At 35.8% G+C, this 20,010-nt stretch overlaps 1 protein-coding gene and 1 long non-coding RNA gene across 2 annotated transcripts; one reads left to right on the top strand and one right to left on the bottom strand.

Moving 5' to 3' along the window:
* Window position 1: 1 nt before the first annotated feature.
* On the bottom strand, window positions 2-19,290 carry LOC108546473 (Inositol 1,4,5-triphosphate kinase 2). Its single transcript, XM_017898558.1, has 7 exons — window positions 18,222-19,290; window positions 17,501-17,819; window positions 17,180-17,423; window positions 1,790-1,870; window positions 1,238-1,612; window positions 894-1,106; window positions 2-816 (listed from the first exon to the last, which is right to left on the bottom strand). Exons 1-7 carry the CDS (start codon window positions 19,288-19,290, stop codon window positions 484-486), a joined length of 2,634 nt encoding a protein of 877 aa, XP_017754047.1. The 3' UTR covers window positions 2-483.
* LOC108546663 (uncharacterized) lies at window positions 6,618-8,043 on the top strand. Its single transcript, XR_001890149.1, has 3 exons — window positions 6,618-6,746; window positions 6,827-7,416; window positions 7,611-8,043. It is a non-coding gene; the product is annotated as an uncharacterized LOC108546663 (long non-coding RNA).
* Window positions 19,291-20,010: the final 720 nt, after the last annotated feature.

Below are 20,010 nucleotides of genomic sequence, written 5' to 3'. Positions count from 1 at the left end.
TGAAGTTTTTTAATATTAAGTGTCGAATTATTTACAAATGCATGGTACGATTTTAAATACAAAAAATACCGTTTCTTCGTTCTCTTGTATCAAGAAGATTCTTACAGCGTTGCATGTAACGCATAAATAAAACTTATTACATAACGGTACATTATTTAAATTAGTTTTTACAGATTCTCTTTGTGCGTTGTTTCTACGTAGTAGGAAGATTTACTATGAAATACCTAGGTAGCAATAGCCACCGCGTCTTTGGTCCATTTTCTTGTGAGAGGATACTGTTTAGAAGATATTGTAATAGAAACGATCCATGTACAAAATTTCATGGAATATGTAGTATAAAGTCGTGGAAAAAAATATGAAGAAATATACACCCAAGCGAGAGGTGCACTTATGTTTCCAAAATTACGAGCACATAATATTAATTAATTCAATATCCTCTTCGTTTTAGCGTCAGAATGTTTTTCAAAACAAAGGTCTGTACAATTATGTTTCCTCAGAATTTCGTATATCTTGGAATATATCTATTAGATTATTTACTCCTATCAAGTATCCGTCTTCGTGGTTCCCTACTTTCCATTCAGCGTCATGACAAATTCTTGGTAAATGTTGAGGCAGAGGTAATGTTTTTGCAAAATCAATCATCCAGATACCGGCATTTTTGGCATCATGAACAAACAACAAGCTAGACCCGACGACTTCATGTGAAGCAAAAAACGGTGATACTTTCAACGTGGTCCTAATCGCTTTTAGGCGTTGGATGTACTTGGGTACTGCGTGCGGATAGCCTTCTACGAAACGTCTTAACGCCTCTGTCACCTAATTAAATAATCGATTTAAAATCAGATTATAATTATGGTTTATTCATTTGCTTTGTAATTATGCTATTAACGAACTTGTTCTCGAGTCCTTGTCGTTTTGAAGTCCTTTGATGAGCCTCCGTGAGCAAGTTTTATGCCTTCTACGCGAAATCCTAGTGTAGCCGTGCTGGAAATCGTTTCACGCCAGACCATGTATCTTGGTTTCGTGACTCCTTGTACGCGACGTTCTTCGGCACTCGGTGCGGTTGGATCCACTTGTACCATTTTTTCATACATGTCTTTTCGTAACTGCAATAAAAATAAAGCAATTTATTTACGAATAAAAACAAAAAATTAGGTAATTCAAGTCCAATTCTGTTTTATCGATTTATCTTTCATGACACTTTTTATAGCTTATTATTAATGGTCACTAAATATACCTTAGGTCTTTCCTTGGCTTTTGCGAGTTCTGACTCCAGATATGTCCTGACTCCAACTTTACAGTCCATTACACAGGGATGTTCAAAGTCTCCGAGAAGATCTTGCAGTTGCAAGTAAGATGATACCACGGTTCTCTTAATTATAGAGTCACCACTACTATCCTTCTGAACAGTTTCTCCTGCGTCAGTCTCTTCGACATTCCCTTCCTCCGTATCTTTTACATCTAAGACACCTTTGAACTCTGGTACGTACGGTCTCAATACATCGTTCATTAACAAACGGAAGCAAGCTTCTTCTTGCGGACAGAGTTTCTTTAGAATCGTCCCTGGAGTGCGTCCCGCTTTGAAATTCCCTTGATGACCCGCTAGTTGCACCTGAGATTATTAGTAGAAGACTTTTCTATTAGAAATTTTTGGTAGAACTGATAATTGTAGTTACTAAATAGTCTGTCAAAGTTCAATTCTTATTTTATTATTTGCTTTATTATTAAGAAACTAGTAATTTTGACTAATTCTTAATTAATTTTGAAGGGTTTGATACAGTTTACTCACCCATGGATATCGTTGTTTTTTGTAGGTTTGGAAGAAAGGTGTCCAATGAACGATATTCCTAAGCTTCCTCCAGCCTGATGACTGAAACAAGTTCAAACACATATCTCTATTAAAACAACCTCTTTTATCTTTTTCATCATAGCCACAAAATTGTGTTCTAATCTCAAGGTACATAATAGTTCTAAAGGAGATTGTTGGCTTTACAAAAAAAAAAAAAAAACGAAACAGATTTAATTTATTTGGAGAGTCATCCTTTCCCGTTGTTACCTTCGGTATCTTTTTTTCGTTCGACCTATCCGTGTAATCAGAATCCCATTCAGAGCTCAAATCGTCACCACTGCCTTCTCCCCATTCCAAATTAGTCTGGGGCACCTCCAACAACTTTAGGTACTGTTGGTACCCCGAACAATTGTCCAAACAGGGCTTCTCTCCATTACTTTGACATTTAATGCACTTGTTGCACTTGAAACTCCTTTTATGAACCCTATCATTTCTCAAATTATTCACACTGTCCTTCTTGCTTTCATTCTCTTCCAATTTTAAATTACTTTTTTCCTTATCCTGATATTCAAGAAAACCATTCTGCAGTCTCTCAGTCATACAATTCTCTTCGTTTTTACAACTTTGATCAACTTCCTCGGAATTATTAGATTCAATACCTAATTGGCTCGATTTATTCTTTTCAGAAGTTTGATTGCTATAACCATCCTTGGATTTTTTTTCATTCTGCGCCTGTTCTTGAGATTGAGAAGTTATAAATGACGGCGATGGACTTCTAGAGGAAGATTGTGAGCGACGATCGACAATACTCGAAGAGAATCGTCTCGAATGCCTCCTATTTCTCGACCTGACTATCTTCCTCTGGCTTAGAGATCTTCTGTCGCATTCGTCTATATCCACATTATCTTCCGGCGTCGATTTTGAACAGATCACTATTTTCGGTATCATTATTCTATCGTAAGCTTTCTGCATCTTTGACTCAATTAGTTTTCAATAGCAATAAAGCTTACTTAGCGCAATCAATTATTTTAAACCTTGTTACCCCCGTCCAAATCTTGTTATTTCACCGAAATGAATTGTTTCCAAGGTCTTGCGTGAAAGAATTGTACGATAGATACTGGTTTCGAGGAGAGTTATGGTTTTGACTCATTGTTAGAAGAACAATTCCACGGCGGAGCAACGTTGAATGTAAGCAGCGACGTGTCCCAGTTCTTCGAATGCCGAATTGGATGCTAATGAGCCGCACGTCAATGGAAATTATTGAAGAAGGCTTTCACGCCTTCCTTTGAGGGACGTTGTAGTTATGACAGTCACCGAGAATCTTTTCTTTCAGAATTTTTCAATTCTTTGGACTATCCTCTTCGAATGAGCTTCCCAACTTCAAATTTTGTTCTGGGACGTCCAACAAGTTTGTCTCGCAATCTTCAGATCTGTTCTGTGCTTCTTCAAAATTATGGACTTTCCTCATCCCTGGAAAATACAGTATTTTCTTTGATAATCTTATTTTCAATTTGTCATATTTCTTTTTATCTTTAGATATTGTTATACCATCTTCAAAATTCTTCAGTGGAACTTTCACAATTTTCAAAATCCTTCTTCGACTCAAAATTCTTCTCTAGAATTTTAAACAGAATTTCGAGAAGAAAGACATTTTTTTCTGTGAATTTGTAAGATAACTATAGTTTTCCAGTGTAAAGATATCACTCGAATAAAAAACGGTGACTAATGATTAGGCAGTGATTATACCTAATTATTCCCGATTATAATTGGTAATCATTGGGATACTTTCCCTGTTTTAACCGGCCTCTATCCCGTGCGTCACGAGAACAAACGCGGCCACGATCATCGTTCTCCGGGCGGCTCTGTTAATTGGTAAGCGGTTCGACGCTAGTAATTATCTTAATGATGAGCTGCGACTGAATCGAGACACTTGGATCGACTGGTAGCCCCGTCCACCCACGTTGAGACCTCTTCTTCGAGCTGAAAGCGAGCTGGAAAGCGTCACAAGCCAATGCGTGTGCTACTTTTTTATTCAACGCTCGCCGCGTGCTTCTCGATCATTATGCAAAATTCCTTGCCTCTATAATGTATCGGATATTCTTTATTTGCTTTCAAATGAATTTTAAAGAGATTCTACAAAATTTAACCTGTTTTATCGATTGACTCCTGCTGAAAATATTTCTTTACTTATTCTTATGGTGATATGTAACAATTTGATTTCTAAAACGAAAAATAATTATTTATTTTTAACCTCCCGTGTTAAAATTCTTTTTAAGAATTGCCTTTTTTTTAATTATCTTGTTAAAACACAATTCTTCCTTACTGTTTTTCTTACTTCTATGCATTACGAATGATGTGTTTCTCTCTTCAAAATTGTCAGAGATACTTTCTTCGCTCTTTCGATTTTCCTTACACCAAATTCCCTTCTCCCTTTTCAACTGCACTGAATAAATTCTTCTATCAACTTGATGTTCATCGTTTTATTCTTCCAGGTATAAATGCGAACTCCTATTTTCACCAGGAATTCTTCGATTCTTCAACCAGACACAGTCTGCATAATTAATTAAGTAATTACTTTTATCAAATGACAGAATATATCTATTTTTAAAGAGGCAAAATTTTGGAACACAACAATTGTTTATGGTAGACTTACAGTCAAATTCCTGAATTTAGCACATACAAATGAATCACCATGCAGTTACGTTTGTCAAGTTTCGATGGATCTTCAGAGTAATCGTCGTTTACGTTCCACGATTGGTCGATTACGTAATATCGTTGAAAAGCAAACGTGACGCTTTCCAGTCGCAACACACGCAAGTCCTCTTGAGCGTTCCGTTTCGAATTTTTCGCGTTACTCGCGTGCTTCTGTGACTCTGACTTTGGAGAACGAAATTATTTTAGAATTACAGTCTTTATTAGGAATAAGCATAACAAGTGCCTCTTTCAAATTAATTAAGATGTAGCTTTTTGACAAAATATTCGTGTTTAAATCGGTGTAATATTAAATTTCTTTCCAATTAATTAGGTATGGGACTCGGTAAATTGCAATGACATCTTGTTTATATATAATCTTGTGCAAATCGATTCCAGTAGCGTTGATCGTAAATTTATTCAAATTATGCCAGATATTAATTCAAGACAGAATCGAAGATTGGTTCATTGGCACGCTGAATGAAGCAGGATCACGAATCGAGAGCACGTGCCTCAGCTTTGTCAATCGCTGTTACGTAAAAGAAACCTCGATAGTGTTCCTCTGGACCATATTACCTAGCGAAAATTACCCATGCAAGCGAATCTTATCATGCGTCCGCTCGCGAATCTAAGGGACTTCCGGTTGTGGTCCACTCACCGATAATAACTATGATTTTCACACGGTATGATTTTCATACTTAACACAATAATTATTTTCCAGTTCCTCCTTGTATCCGTTCAAACACTTGTAGACAATCAATTTACTTGCAATCTTTTCCAGATGGTCGTATAAACGTCTAAAGTAATTTATTAATGCCAATTTATTTCTTCACAAAGTTTCTCAGTAAACTGTAATTTTCCAGGGTACTCGACGGTTTAGGATCAATTGAGATCATAAAGATGATTGTCATTAAAAGTGTTAAAGTACGTGTACTCTTCAAATCTAGCTTTGAAAGATTGAAAGATCCAAGAAAGAGTGCAGCCTCCAAACCTCTTAATGTCTTAAGGTTCTTCCACTAAATGTTTCTTCTTCCAAATTACTCCACTTTCAAGAGTATCACCGTCTACCAAATTTCCTTCTCGTTGATCGAAACTTCAAGTCACTGATCAAACGACTATCGACAATTATTCTTCTGCTATGTACACTTGATCACTGCACAGATAATCGTTGTAATTCGCAAAAGAGAACGATCAGTGAGTAAAAGCGTATTCTTCGACCTCGAGCATCGTCACCGCGATTGTTTCGTCGTGGAATCGAGAAGCTTTCGAGATAAGTGGCTTTTTGGATGGATTGAGTAACCTTTTCTTGTTTTCAAGCGTAAATCCAGCGGAACCAATTCGACGACGATTGAAATGCGTCATCAACTCATTAACTGACGCTCGCGAGCGTCATTAGTGTAATTATCAGGAGTGGACAAAACGCTGGGGCGATCCAGAGGTCGACTGGCCTCTACGATTGACCGGAAGTCCACAATTCTATATGGAATTTTACATCTTTATCATATGTTTCAAAATTTTTAAGAAACGCATATATTTTCATAAACAGGAAACAAGTTTGGTTTTTGCTAATTTCCTGGTCTACGAAAAGTTTATTTAAATTACCTTGTCCAAGAATCAGCAATCTCCTTCGATTTTGTTTTACATCGCAGTTTTCATATTAGGCTTATAATTCACAGATATTTAGAATTTTATTTACTCCTTCAATGGTCATGTCGGGTATATTCTTCACGAAAAGGTGACAATTTTTGTTCAATGTCGGGTATATTCGTCATGGAGAAAAAATAATTTGCTTTCGCTGTTTAAAGTACAATATAGGTGAAATTGAAATATATTCGTAATTTTATCACAATTTAGAATAATAATATTTGATCATTTAATATAAATACATTTTTAATTTCAAATATTGTTTCCTTTACGAATTAATCAAATCTTAAATTCAATAAATGATATTAACCTATAAATAATAAAAATATAAATTTTAAAAAAACTAACAATATTCTTTATATTGTTATAATTCCTTTCAATTTTACAGCATAGTGCACTTACTGTTTTCGTCGAGTATACTCGGCGTCGCTTAAAAATAATTAAGTGTACAGATGTAGACTTTCGAAATTAAAAAAAACACTTAAAGAATTAAGAGGGCTGGTCATTCTGCGAGCTCTGGACGCCGAGTAACAATTCATACAATAAAAGATCAACACGGAGTAAATTACATACTGGAGCTATTTTCTGATTCAATTGTGTAAATACCACTGGAAGAACTACGGTAAGAACCTGAAGAGGAATTAAACGGTAAATGTAATATTAGCAGGTTCGTTTCAAGAAACAATTCTTTCTATTTTTAAGTACCAAGAATGCATCAGACTGGACAGAAAAGAATGCAATAGAACAGAAAGATTCTATTGGGAAAGCGGCAAAAAGTGCTAACTAACTTCATCTCATCAAATGCAACATCGTATAGGTTATGTCCTTCTTCGGATCTCTTTTCTTCCATCGAGTCTCTACGTTTCCATGAGAAAAACATCACCCACGCGTGTGTCGCATTAAACGAGCACAAATGATTTTAAACGGGACGTTTAATTATTCAATTTCACGCGTTCGACGATAAACGTCGAACGATGAATTCGAGTATACGGCGTGTCTCGTTTGGTTGCGCAACGATCACGTAGAAATTGGGTCTCCGTGCGTGCGCGCGCAAGCACATGTGACATTTATGGAAATTTTACGGTATTCATAAATTCGTACACGCTTTATCATCAGGGTTAACGCGCCTCCGCTTCTTCTGTTTTCGACGTCTGTCCCCGCGTCATCTCTTTTCGAGCTGATGAGCTTCGTCATCTCTTTTTAAGGAGAACTATCGAGTAATGGCTTATACTTTAATTTTCTGAGGTTATAATTAAAACTGTCCCTGAGAAGGCGATAAGAGAGACAACGAGGTGAGAAGGTGTTTAGAATTTGACCTTTAAAGACAAATTACTTGATATAATTCTTTAAGACAAGTACATATGCGAGTTCAGAAAAAAGGATATGATACGTTTAAATTTATGATTTACTAGCTTTTGATTAGTAGATTAGATTATTAAAAATTTTGTATTCGGATAAATGAATAAAACGGAAAGTATCTGTTTAGGATTAGGTCTTCAAAGAAGAATGGCTTAAAAGGACTTTTTGAGGAGCGTACAAAATTCGGGAAAGGAATTGGATCGAAGAAAAAGAAGAAAAGAAACGAAAACGAGAAACCCTTGACCCAGATGCTTTGCGTCGAAAAATATTCGATAACAGGGTCCAAGGCTCATGCGTCGCGAAAATCACTTGTGTTGGTAAAGATGTACAATTAAATGGTAGTAGAATGACATCTAGATAATAAATTTCATTTACAGATGAAAACTACTTTAAGACGATATCGACCTAGATAAAAAGGAAAGATATATAAGGATAATACCATGGACCAAATGTTTCCAAAAATTACACGAATTATACAAACTTTATAAAATTATTTCTACTGACATTATACGAAAAACATTTTGTCGTCAGTAGCGATTCAGTCTCCAAACTTCGGATTCGAGATTTATAGTATACTTGAACTTAAAGTACAACATAATTTTTTGTCAGAATTAAAATGTAATTATACAATTGCTTTACTATGATTCCAGGTTCGAACTTGATATGAAATTCCAAGACTTTCTTCTCAGAAGCTAAACTATATTCGAAATTAGATTACATCATGACTTTTCCATCACCCGGTGATCCAACGTTCACTTCCACTCCCATGTGGAGAATTTTCCAGCTTAATTGGCCGGGACGTAAGGGAATTCAAGACCGTTCTTTTGAAGAAAACTAGAACGCGATCGAATGGTGAACGAAGGTGGCCGATTAAGCAACATGAGATCGAAAAGGGAACGGCCGATAATTGAGGCTGCACCGCCTCGCTGGGACCACCGACCATGCTTCGTAGAATTACAGAAACTCGATGAACTTTGAAAAAAAAAGTCGGCCGCAGATGACCAAGGAGGGACTTGAAAGTGCTTAGACCTGGTCGTCGATTGAGATGTGATTGGTCAATCGGTTTTCTAATCGATCATCCGGCTGTTGACGAGCCTGCATTTAATTACTCGACGAATTGTCTCTAGGCATACGGAATGAGAGTGAAAACGATATCGATCGATTTCGAAACTGCTTTTCGATCGTAGATCAAAAAGTTCCTTGAGGCAATCGATATTTATTTAAGGTAGAATATTGTTGGCAAATAAATTGTATCGAGATACTTAACATAAAAATTAATTGTTCCTTAGGTTCGATCCAATGTTAGTTTATGCTGAATTGCTTTTAGCGTAGCTAATTGTCAGATGGTTTGTATATTGGTTCTTGTAGTTAAGGTATGATTAAGAGCTCCAGCATGTTGGCACAGCAGTAAATAGGCGGTAATTAAAAAAGGAGCGGAGTGGAAGTGAGCCTAGAGGGTAGAATTGGTCAAGATCTGCGTAAGCACAAGTTGCGTTAATAAAAAAATACCTTAATTACTTTCACAATTGAGTCATAGTAGTAACGATACAATCCCTTTATTATATAACAATTGGCACAAATTTTCATATTGAAATAAACTCCTAAAATTTCTGAAAACTTTCATCCTGTTATAAGAAATGACAACGTTTCTTTCCTTTCTAAACCAACTTCTAACTTCCATCATAATCTCACAGGAACTGTCCTTAAACAACATACCTTTTTCCTACCAACCACCGACAGACTCCGTTGATAGTTATCAACGATTCCCAACAAACAGTCGTCACACTTGCAATATAAGTTCCCACTGGATGTCGAATCACTGGATAAGAACGAGTTATAAGTGCTGACGCTAGTTTGACTATCCATCGAATCTGTTCTTCTTAACAGAAAATTTCTTTTCTTCTCTCCAACTCGAGCATCTGGTTCACAATTATCTTCATGGAGGTTTTGCTTTTCAATTTTTGCTAGAAGCAGCTGCTCCATTAGATTTAAAGTTGGTGGTGTCGATAACGTGGGCGATGCTGGCGTCGTCGAAATGTTACTTTTTAAATTCACAGTATCGCTTTTCTTTTCTTGATCCATGTTGGTCGAGCAGCGTCTTGCAGTGATTTACGTTACTGAACGTAGGTTCACTCCACTCTGTCCGGTCTGCTCGGGTTTACGGGCCTCAAGATCTCTTTGCAATTCAGATTTCTCTTGTTTTCGTGCTGTGCACGCGCGGTGCATGGACTCCTAACAGGTAGCAGGGAGATTATTGTAGAGTTTCTTCTGTGAGCTCTGAGTATAAATGGCTAGATTCTAAATTGTATAATGTTCTAAGTTCCTTGGAATTCCTAAGTTTTCTTAGATTAACAATTTCTTGGATTCTAGACTCGAAATTCCTTGAGTCTTAGATATCACTGAATTTCAAATTTTGTCATTTTTTGGATTCTAAATCTTCGAAACTTTCTGAACTTTAGATCATTTCGCATTCTCTTTCAATTCTAGTTCTGAATCCTCTTGAACCCTGATTTATTTGAAATTCAATATCTTTTTAAGTTTAGACTTCCCTTAAGTATCAGATCCTTTACTCCTTGGTAATTAAGAAAAATAAATAAAAATTCGACAATATACGTTAGAGCACTTATAATAGTCACTTGGTCTAACTAATCACTACACGATTTGTCCCCACAAACAATAGGCTTAATCACTATTAAAACCTCCATTAATCTACGCCACGAACCAGTTCACGTCTCAGGTGAACAATGACTAGTCCGATCCTTTTCACCGTTCTTCCATTCACGACCACCTGCGAACTTTTGTCACCGACCTATATAGTCTTCCTTCTCTCTAATGGCGCATCGCATCATCGACCTTGACGCGACCAAGGTTTCGATTAGTGCCGCGGGAGAGCTACCACGAGGATCAATTTCTGCCAACCTATTCCTCATCATATTTGAGACTCTACTAAACTCAAAGTGATTCAATTGCCCGAGGAAATACAAAATGTTACTGTAACTTGATCCGTGTTTTGCACAACATGATTCTGTTAAAGGTAATTAAAAGGAACAGCGTGCAACTTGTGCCTCCTGAGAAGGCTAAATTCAATTGCTTACGCTCTATTTGTGCTTTCTCTTCCACCACTGGAAAAGTCTTTGGAGGTGGCTTCCTCAAACTGAACTAACTTTTGGACCCTAAAGTAGTATTAGCGACTACCTTTTGGTACTAATTAGTCGACAATCAATTGAGAAAGAAAATGAAAAACACGAGGACACGTAGGATCGGGAACAGCGTTCAGGGAGAGGCCCGGTTGCACAGTTTTCCTCTACCGACCCGAATTGACCGCTTCCTGTTATAGTAGCCTCCACGATATAGCGAGCTTCTAAATTAAAGCACCAAGTAGCGACTCCGATTGATGCAGTGTCACCCAGGGCCGCTTATAATATACTATTTTTTTTAATAGAGCTGAATCAAGACTGAGGTATAACTAACACAATCTTAACTGAACTTCTGAGCCTTTATCCTCACAAACTTCTTTCAATTTGCTCGTCAAGACGTTCTTGAATATGTAAACTTGGAAGTTAGTTCGTTAATTGATTAATGTTAATTACCTCTTTAATAATAGAAAGATCAAATACTGCAGCATTTGCAATAATTAATGCGCATCTTGTGAGTGATACAGAATCTGAAATCACCAAGAATTGTAATAGGTAATATATTACGGCTGTAGACAGCTTATTAATGAGTAGTTAGAGTATAAGAATACTAGGAGACCTCGGTCTGTAGCCAAGTGCTATTCTTGGTTAAAGGTGAGTGAACGTGCTTTCTCTATGAATACTCTAATTAAATTTTTTATGTAAGAATTCATTGAAATATCTGAAGTTGTCTGCACTATTCATCTACTCGTTGATACGATCAATCAGTAGTCACATGATTAGCTTCTCTTAAATTGTTGCAGCTGACTACTTAATCACTACGAACATTCCTGAGGTTCTCTTTTTCTCAAAATACTTACACAGATAGTATCCATTCTAGGCCAGTAGCTAGAAATAATTTATTATCATTATTTATTGTATTAACACCTTCGACTCATACCTTTACAGTATGTACTCTACTGTGGTGAAACTGGTACTTTGAAAAACAGTTACAAACTCGAGAAACCGATATTGCTATTGGAAATTCTAGGAGACATTTCAATTAAACCAAGGATCTTTTTCGAGAGGTGAAAACCTGAGGGATGGAAAAAAGAAATTGCAGTAATAAAAGGTTACAAAAGGGATAAAAGAAATTTTAGTAATAATAAAAAATAAAAAAACACCACAAAGGCAAGAGAAGAAATACCAACAATTAAAAGCGGCTTGCAGGAGCTATAGACATATACAGATGTTTATGTTTCTCTTCGTCTCGAAGAAAAGTACGATTGTTTTTGAAACCAGCATTCAGGCAGATCGTCTAACTTGGCAGGAAACTAAAGGTATTCAGTTACATCCTCCCCGCACTGTCCTCTTGCATAATGAACTAGTATTCGATTTGCTGATTGACGTAATGTATTTGCCTAGCTCTTGGTCATCGCAAATACTTTCCAACCTGAGTTCGAATCACAATAGTTCGGTTTTTTTATTCATGTTTCTAATCATAGAATTGTGAACTACATGAGTGATATCACATCGTGATAAACAGAAAGGTGCAAAGAAGCTTGATGATTAATAGCGATTTAAAATTACTTCGCTTACTATAATAAAATACATGTGTAGTTGAAAGAGAAAGGGAGAAGAAATGGATTGAAAAATAATAATCATTGTAGAAATACCACTATTGACGATCTTCCGATTAAATTAATTAATTACATTATATTATCTAGAAAGATGACTACAGGGGCACGTGGAACGATTGCTCAACATTCTATATAGTTCCGACGTAACATCACGGAGGAAACTATACGAAATTGTACACCGCCATTAAAGGATTCCGATGGCCGTTTGACATATGACGTATTTGAATAACCTATCTAAATTTCTGTAAATTTTCTATTGTAAGATAAAAAGATTTTTATATATACCTTATGTCAAACAGCAATTATTCAAGTTTGCCGTTGTTATCATTTCGTGGGAGACTATATCTGCAGTTTGTTGTTGTCAACAAAAATCGCATAATGTGTTTCAATTTCTGCGAAAGAAAAACGCAATAATTGAGGATGTTTTCTGATGAACTCAAGTAAATAAAGATACGATAATTCTTACAATTTCGTCATTCTCGTTTATATGCCATTTGAAACGAAATAATACCATTCTATTTCTTTCGATAAATCAACCTTCAAAATGAGGAATAAACAATTTGTTAAAAGTGTTCGCTATTAAAAGAAGAAAAAATGTGAGACAAACAAGAAAATGATCTTCCTTATTTATTTTTAATCAACTTTCACTGCACTTGCGTATTATCAAATTAACCATCGATAAAGAAAAATACTAAGATATGCCATCGATCGAAGAAAAAGATAAACGAGTCAAACGAGAGAGAAGGGAAGAAAAATGACAAGGATCAGGGCATACAAGTTCTAAAATGATTTTACTTTCCCTCGTGAAAAGGTCAAGCTACAGTTTTGCGACAGAAGGCAGAACGAAATATCACCTTTTTCGTGTCAGCCCGCGAGAAACAGGCGAATGTTTCGAAAGCGAGAAGCCGTCACAGAATTTTCAAGCGCCTGTGATATTATTTTCAGTCACGACTAGTAATGTTTTATTCATAACGTGTTTGACACAGTCCCTGTAGCGTACGACTTTATCGAATATATCTCCTGGCCGTTTTCTCTATCTTCAGTACCTTTGATACGGATGTTGATAAACGAACAGTTTGATAATGTACTCATTGATGATCATTCAGGGAATTTGACAATCGACTGTATCGATCAGTAATATACAATTCCAATGGAACAGAATTCCAGAAAAAAAAAGAATTTGGTTAAAATTCCAAAGAAGGATATGAGCGACAAACCCCCTTTCAATAAAAATGTTTGATGAAAAATTTAAACAACACTTATGGAAAATAAACTCATTAAAAATTGGAATGTAATGATCTATCATTCTGGAAATGTATTGTAAAGCTTTAGTATAAAGATAAGAGAAAAGTTAGATTTAGATCACTCTGAAAATAAATCCAAGTAATATGTCTTTATAAAAATCTCCTTGAGTAATAATTCAAGAGACTTGTAAAATATTGAATTATTAACTATGTTAAAATTAAAAAATTCTTATTTATTGTTTTAATCATAACAGGGATAACTTAAATAAAAACTGCGACTTAAAGTAAACATCCATCTTTATCTTTTCTTATCTTCTTCAGGATCGATTCATGAATCTACATGACGGGACGATATTTATCCGTTTCACGACTTCGAAGTATCAATCAATGCTTTGAGTCATTTGTTTTTAGGTCGTACATTACATAGGAAGTGTGACATATGGAGGAGAAGTATTAAAATTAAATTTAGTATAACCATAAAATGAATTCACACGTCTCGCCTTTTAAACATTAAATAAATTTTAATTTTTCACAGGTATTTTTCATTTCATCTACTTGATTAAAGACGTTCTTTCGGATTTTAAACGATAAAAAAATCATTGAATGATACAAAAAATTTGTCACAAATACCTTGTGATAATTATGATCGACATTCCTATGAAGTATCTCGCCAAGACTAAGATCTGCTTCGTCTCCATCGATTTTTAGAGAGTTCACCGAATGTTGTTCACGTTTCACGCGTCTACGACATCGATGATCACTCTTCGCGTGTAATAGCATGCGAGTACAATTAGTAGTGCAAAAAATCTTCATTGCAAACAAAGAAGAACGTACCAAGTCGCATAACTACTTCTATAGCTGATGAATGAAAAACTGACTAATTGTTCGACACTGATTGTAAAACTGCAAAGACATTGCAGCCTGTTTTATCGCATAGCAATTTTTCGATAAGTTTTTGTCTCACGAACACCGCCTTCTGGGGGAGTTGATTCTTATCTGATGGCAATGGATTGTGGTTTCTGATGCGGACAAAGCGAGCTACTAAGCTTCATTAAGCGGCATCTGAATGGAAAATCTATACAAATACACGTTTATCTCCTTTGTTTTCCTCTCTTGAAAACAACTTGTCTTAAAGATGATTACAATGCTCTAGTGTAGAAGATAACATCTCGAGAAATTGAGTAACTCCATTGTTCTTGGCTCTTAATTGGTCAGGAACGTGCTACTTTTTAAAAGAAATCCTTTGTTATATAAGTAAAGAACAATTTTAGTTGCTATTGAAAAATTAAACACGGTAGTTAAAGAAACTTATGTCTTAAAAAATGTTCTTGAAAAATAAAGAGTCTCTAAAGTTTCTAAAATCTACCAAAGACTTCAAAGATGAAGAATAATGTATACAGAAAGTGATCCTCGACTTCTATCGTCACTGATATATAAACTACATGCGGTGCGTTAAAAATACTCAAAATACTTCCTACTCGAATCCACCAAGCTCACATATACACACACGATATATAAGGTTTATTTAAACTACGGATCATCACGCATCCTCTTCCACGTATTCCTCGAAACAACAAACTGCTCCTCCACTTTCACTGGAATTTAATTTTTCTTCCGCAACATAGACAGCTTTTTAAGTCATTTCAAACAAAGTCGGTGAATTCTGCTTCAACTGCCTTCTCCCTGTAATTAGAAACGTTTCAGAAACTTTGACGAATGAAGTTACAGCAATTTTCGCGGCCCATTAGTAATAGTAATCTAGCTTTGAGTCCCGCAAATAAAATCGCACGTCTCACACTCTGACAATGGCAATGAGCCACTCAGTGTGGTATATCGAGTTCGCCGTGGCTGACACTGGCCGACAGATCCCTTAGAAAGCAGTGCCACCGACTGACTGACCGCTATCACTGATTCCAACTGAACTGACTAACTGTCTGTTCCATGTTGCCATGACCAAGCTAACTGGAGAGATGTCATGGCTTATACTTTTACAGCTGAATGTGCGACAGAATAGAATAGAATGGAATGATATTTAAAAGTAAAAGTCCTGTACTGACGCTTTGAATGATTTCAGATATGTTGGTCTTTTTGTATCTGTCGATGTTCTTATTTTTGCGGTGAAAATTGAAATTGAATTTAGTCGAGGATAGAACTGTTCAAGATTGCAAGTATAAGATAAAAGATAAATACTGAAGAAAAATGTTTGATTATTTAAAAAACTTGATCGGATTTGAAGATCTGAATTTACGTAGTAAACAAATCCGATTCTTCGTTTGAACGCTGAATCTTAGATATCCGAGGAAGAGCAGATTGGCGAGATGTCAGAGAATTATAAAATTTACGATGATATTTGTGAACAGTGGCTTTTTTCATCCTTGGCGAATGATAATCAAATTACGTCAATGTCGGTGTTTTTACAAAACACTGGTTCCTTTCAAAACACCGATTAGATGATACAAAAAACTTGCTTCACAGAAAGTCTATGATTATTATCAGACTAGTCAAGTAATCCTGAGTATGAATTTTTTAAGATCAATTTAATAGAACACGTGATTAAAACGGGCAACGACAAACATAATTTTATTTTTGCAGAAACTGTAAGAATTTTATATGCTGAAAATTTTGCAAAAGAGAAGCAATGAGCAAAATAATGGTTATACTAGTTGTATTCCGTTTGAATATACCAAGGCATAGCGCGGGCATTGGCTGAACCCACGCAAAGAATGCACAAGGCGAGCATACAAGTGCAAGCTGATTTGTAAACACGTTGATCTATATGTTAAATGAATAGGTAGACAAAGATAAGTATACATGTTTGTACATACCAAGGCATGCATAATAGATTCCAAGAGTCGCGTAAAAATGTTTCTCCGTCTACTACATTCTTACGTGATCCTTCTTGGACGGGAATAACAATTTACAACCACCGAAGATCTACAGCTTAAAACCTTCAGAGTCATATCTATTTCTCAGTACTCCACAATTTGTACATTTCTTATATTAGAATAATTAATCCTTTTAACAAATTTCAAAGCTCTACAAACCTCGAATAAAAAAGGAAAAAAGCAAATTAAAAATAGAAAAAAGAAATGTTATTTAAGAAAAATAGAAAAGTAGTCATTAGATAAAACTGATTCGTGCACAGACACGTTTTCAGTTCATTAAAGTTCTCTAGATAGAATAAGATGAATTCCGTGCCTCTTGACAAATGAACAGTCCGTTTGTTCGCAAACTGGAGCACAAGAAACCTAACGTTACGTAAGATAAATAATTACGAGTTTGTTCATGGGCACAACAATGTGTGTTGGCAGTAACAGTACTGGTAGTAGTGATCCGTTGCGCCAAACATAGGCTTTTTCCTTCGATCTAACATTGAAATATTTATATACCTGGAATGGAGGTATAACAGAATGGCAGAAATAGAACTATTCAACAAAAGATTTACATAAATTTTATTTATCAACTTTTCTTCTTTCTTTTCTTGTGATTTATTTTTCTCTTAAAACATGAGCATGTGATAAACAAACTTCCTCGAAAATTAATTTTTGGAGTAAAAATCAGTTAAAAATCGAACGTCAATATAGTTTTCGAAATTACACGGCCGCTTGTTTCTTTCGTGTTTTCTATTTCTTTTTCTTTTTTGCATTCTTATCATAAATGTAAGACGAATAATAATTTTTTTTTATCACTACTACTCACCTTGGAAGATTTAACTGGTTGTAGTTCAATAACGTCAGATTCATCTCCACTAAGACTGGATGTAGTAGAACAATCAGAAATTTTTCTTGTTGGGGGAATATCCAAAAAGCCAATTTTTGTCTTTTCTTGCAATTCTGAGGAGCCTTCAGATGTGTACTGTATAAATTGTGTATTGAGTTTAGAATAATAAGAGTCTGTAGAACTTAGGCAAGAATTTCTTCTATTTCCAGATTCATTGAAGTTTCTAAACAAAATTTTTATTGAAATATTAAGTATTAGTTAAAGTAACACAAGAGTTTGAAGAAATGAAAGAATAAATACCTTGAAGCAGCAGCATTCATAGAATCAAAGCACAAACAAGAATCTGAATGACGTCTGCTACGACAAACTTGTAGGAACTGATTATCCAGAGATTCGCATATTTCATCACAGTCCAAGCAAGAACAGCTACTTGCTTGGCTAGGAGTACCACTAGTCCCCTCATATTTTTCCAAATCAAGATCATTTCTTTCTAATTTTTCATCCAAATAAGAGTAATCTGAATAATCACTAACAACCACACTAGGTGTTCTCCAGTATCTAGGTTTACCCTCATTATGCTCAGACTCACTTCCCTCTACCATGTTTGAACTGTCCCATCCTGCAAAAAGTTTACCATAGATTTTAATTTATAACATATTTAACTCCTAAGCAACTTCTTTTTTAATGTATTAAAAATGACGTATTAAAAAAAAATTAAATTTTTCTTATAATTCTTAGGATTCAAAATCTTAAATATCAAGGGCATCTGTGCATAATAATAAAAATATGTTAACTTTCATATGTTTCCATTCGAAAGATTTTAATTAAACCGCCATTAGAATAAGAATACGACAGGTCAATAAAACGAAGAGTACGTAATGCGAAAAAGAAAAAAAGGAAAGGAACGATGATGTCATTGACACAGCACGCGTGGTCAGGAATCATGTTTTCAACAAGCTCACCCCTCCCCGGTTCGTCCTCCTGGAAAGAGCAACTGGTGGTATGATTCCATCCCCCTCACCTTTTATTTGATCCTCGTCGCTCAGCACTGCGCTATCGGAGCTACAACATCTAGTAACCCGTAGTTTGTGTCGTTTCTGTTGGTGTGTAGTCAACGATGTGTCCTCGTCACTGGCCGCGGTTGAATCGAGACTCCAACAACGGGCTATCGATCCTTTTCTTCGATCCGAATCTGTCTCAATACCTTCATCACTTTGTGGACTCTTGCTCAGGGAGCGTACCATTGGCATCCTAATTGTGTCAAATTCGTCATAGGTTTCGTTCTCCTCGATTGGATCAACGATGCCCTTCACAGTATTTTGTTGCTCCTTTGACTTCATTGTGACCTCGTTGTTCCCGGCGTTTTTCTCATCGAACAGACGTTCGAGACCTCGCACTAACTCGCATACTAACAAACCGGCGTCGCTCTCGGCAACGTACTGATTCTTCACGATTCCGACACGTCGTTTTCGCGAGAATTGTACGTTTGAGGATAATGGATCAGCGATCGGTTTTCGCGACAATTCCTTTGCGGCGACCGCCGCTTCCTTTGATTCTTCGCACGTTCGTCCTTGTAACAGCTGTTTTAATTGTCTTGCTCCAGACGTCAAGGAACGCTGAACGTCACATCGACCGCTTCGCTGAGAGGATATACATTGTCCTCTCAACGACACTCGGTTGTCCAACGTTCGATTTGAAATACGAGAGACGCATCGCGCACTGACTCTGAACCAATCGCGGCCGCAGCGTCGACGATAGTAGAGGCCGCCATCTTCGATTCCATGAACTACATGAGAAATAGATGGGAAACGTAGCCTGATCAATTGGCCTGGTTTGAATATTTGACTACAATTTGACTTAAAAATTTTTTCGTTACGATCTTCCGAACTATCATTTTCTTTATTTATACTTTTGTTTGTGGATGAGTCGTTTTCTATAGCATAGATTTGATCTTCATCATTATTCGACATACACATTAGGTTCACGATCTTCGTAAAATTCTCTTTTTCTTTTAATGAATTTCTTATCATATTACTCTCGATGTTGCTTTGCAATCGATTCGCGATGAGGACATCATTTGTCGAAAACATCTGACTAAAATGAGAAAAATCAATTTGAAATTGGAATACAATAGAATATATTTTTGGATTTTTACGATGACATTTAGAATATATCGTTACATTCTCAAAAAGAAATTAAAAAAGAAAGAATTTTGTATGTTTAAGAATTGTTTTCAACAATATCAGTATTTCTTGAAACGTGAAAAACATATATAACTACAAACTATATTTATGGCAGTATATTTTAAGTGACATAAATTTTTTTAGTACCAACACCGTCATTATAAGCTCTTATCTAATCTCAGAATTATTCCATTACACATAACATGTTCTCCGTATAAAACGATTATTATGAGTCTATTTCAATATTTGTTTGATTAATACTAATAAAATATTTTATTATTATATGTCTATTTCGATGTTTAACCAATGATTAATTATAATCAAATATTTTGCCAATAATAATTAAAAAAAAATGCATCAGTAACATGATTTATGCAGAAAAATTATCTTTTGTAAAATTAAGCAGTTGGAAACGACGAGTCAAGGACCGTATATCCGGGTCGGAGAAATGCAGAGGGAGAGATGCATGGAAGGTATGCCAGGGTTGCTTCTTGCTCCTTCGATTGACGTCATAAGTGCGTCATTGGAAGCAAAGAAACAAGAAAGTACGATTGAATGATCACGGTTTCAGCAACCGTCGTGCGTACCGCTTGGTGTGGTTTGATTCTTTCTCTTTCTCGACAATCG

The sequence above is a fragment of the Eufriesea mexicana genome, unplaced genomic scaffold (genome assembly GCF_001483705.2).
Source record: "Eufriesea mexicana isolate 0111107269 unplaced genomic scaffold, ASM148370v2 scaffold4744748677, whole genome shotgun sequence".
NCBI lineage: Eukaryota > Metazoa > Arthropoda > Insecta > Hymenoptera > Apidae > Eufriesea > Eufriesea mexicana.
The sequence above is the reverse complement of the archived record's forward strand: the minus strand, read 5'-3'. Positions and strand labels throughout refer to the sequence as shown.

Coding starts and splice junctions, on each gene's coding strand:
- LOC108546473 (XM_017898558.1), bottom strand. CDS start 19,290: ATGTTTTCGACAAATGATGTCCTCATCGCGAATCGATTGCAAAGCAAC. Junction 17,424..17,500: donor ATGAATGCTGCTGCTTCAAG/GTATTTATTCTT, acceptor AATTTTGTTTAG/AAACTTCAATGAATCTGGAA. Junction 1,613..1,789: donor AAAAACAACGATATCCATGG/GTGAGTAAACTG, acceptor TAATAATCTCAG/GTGCAACTAGCGGGTCATCA.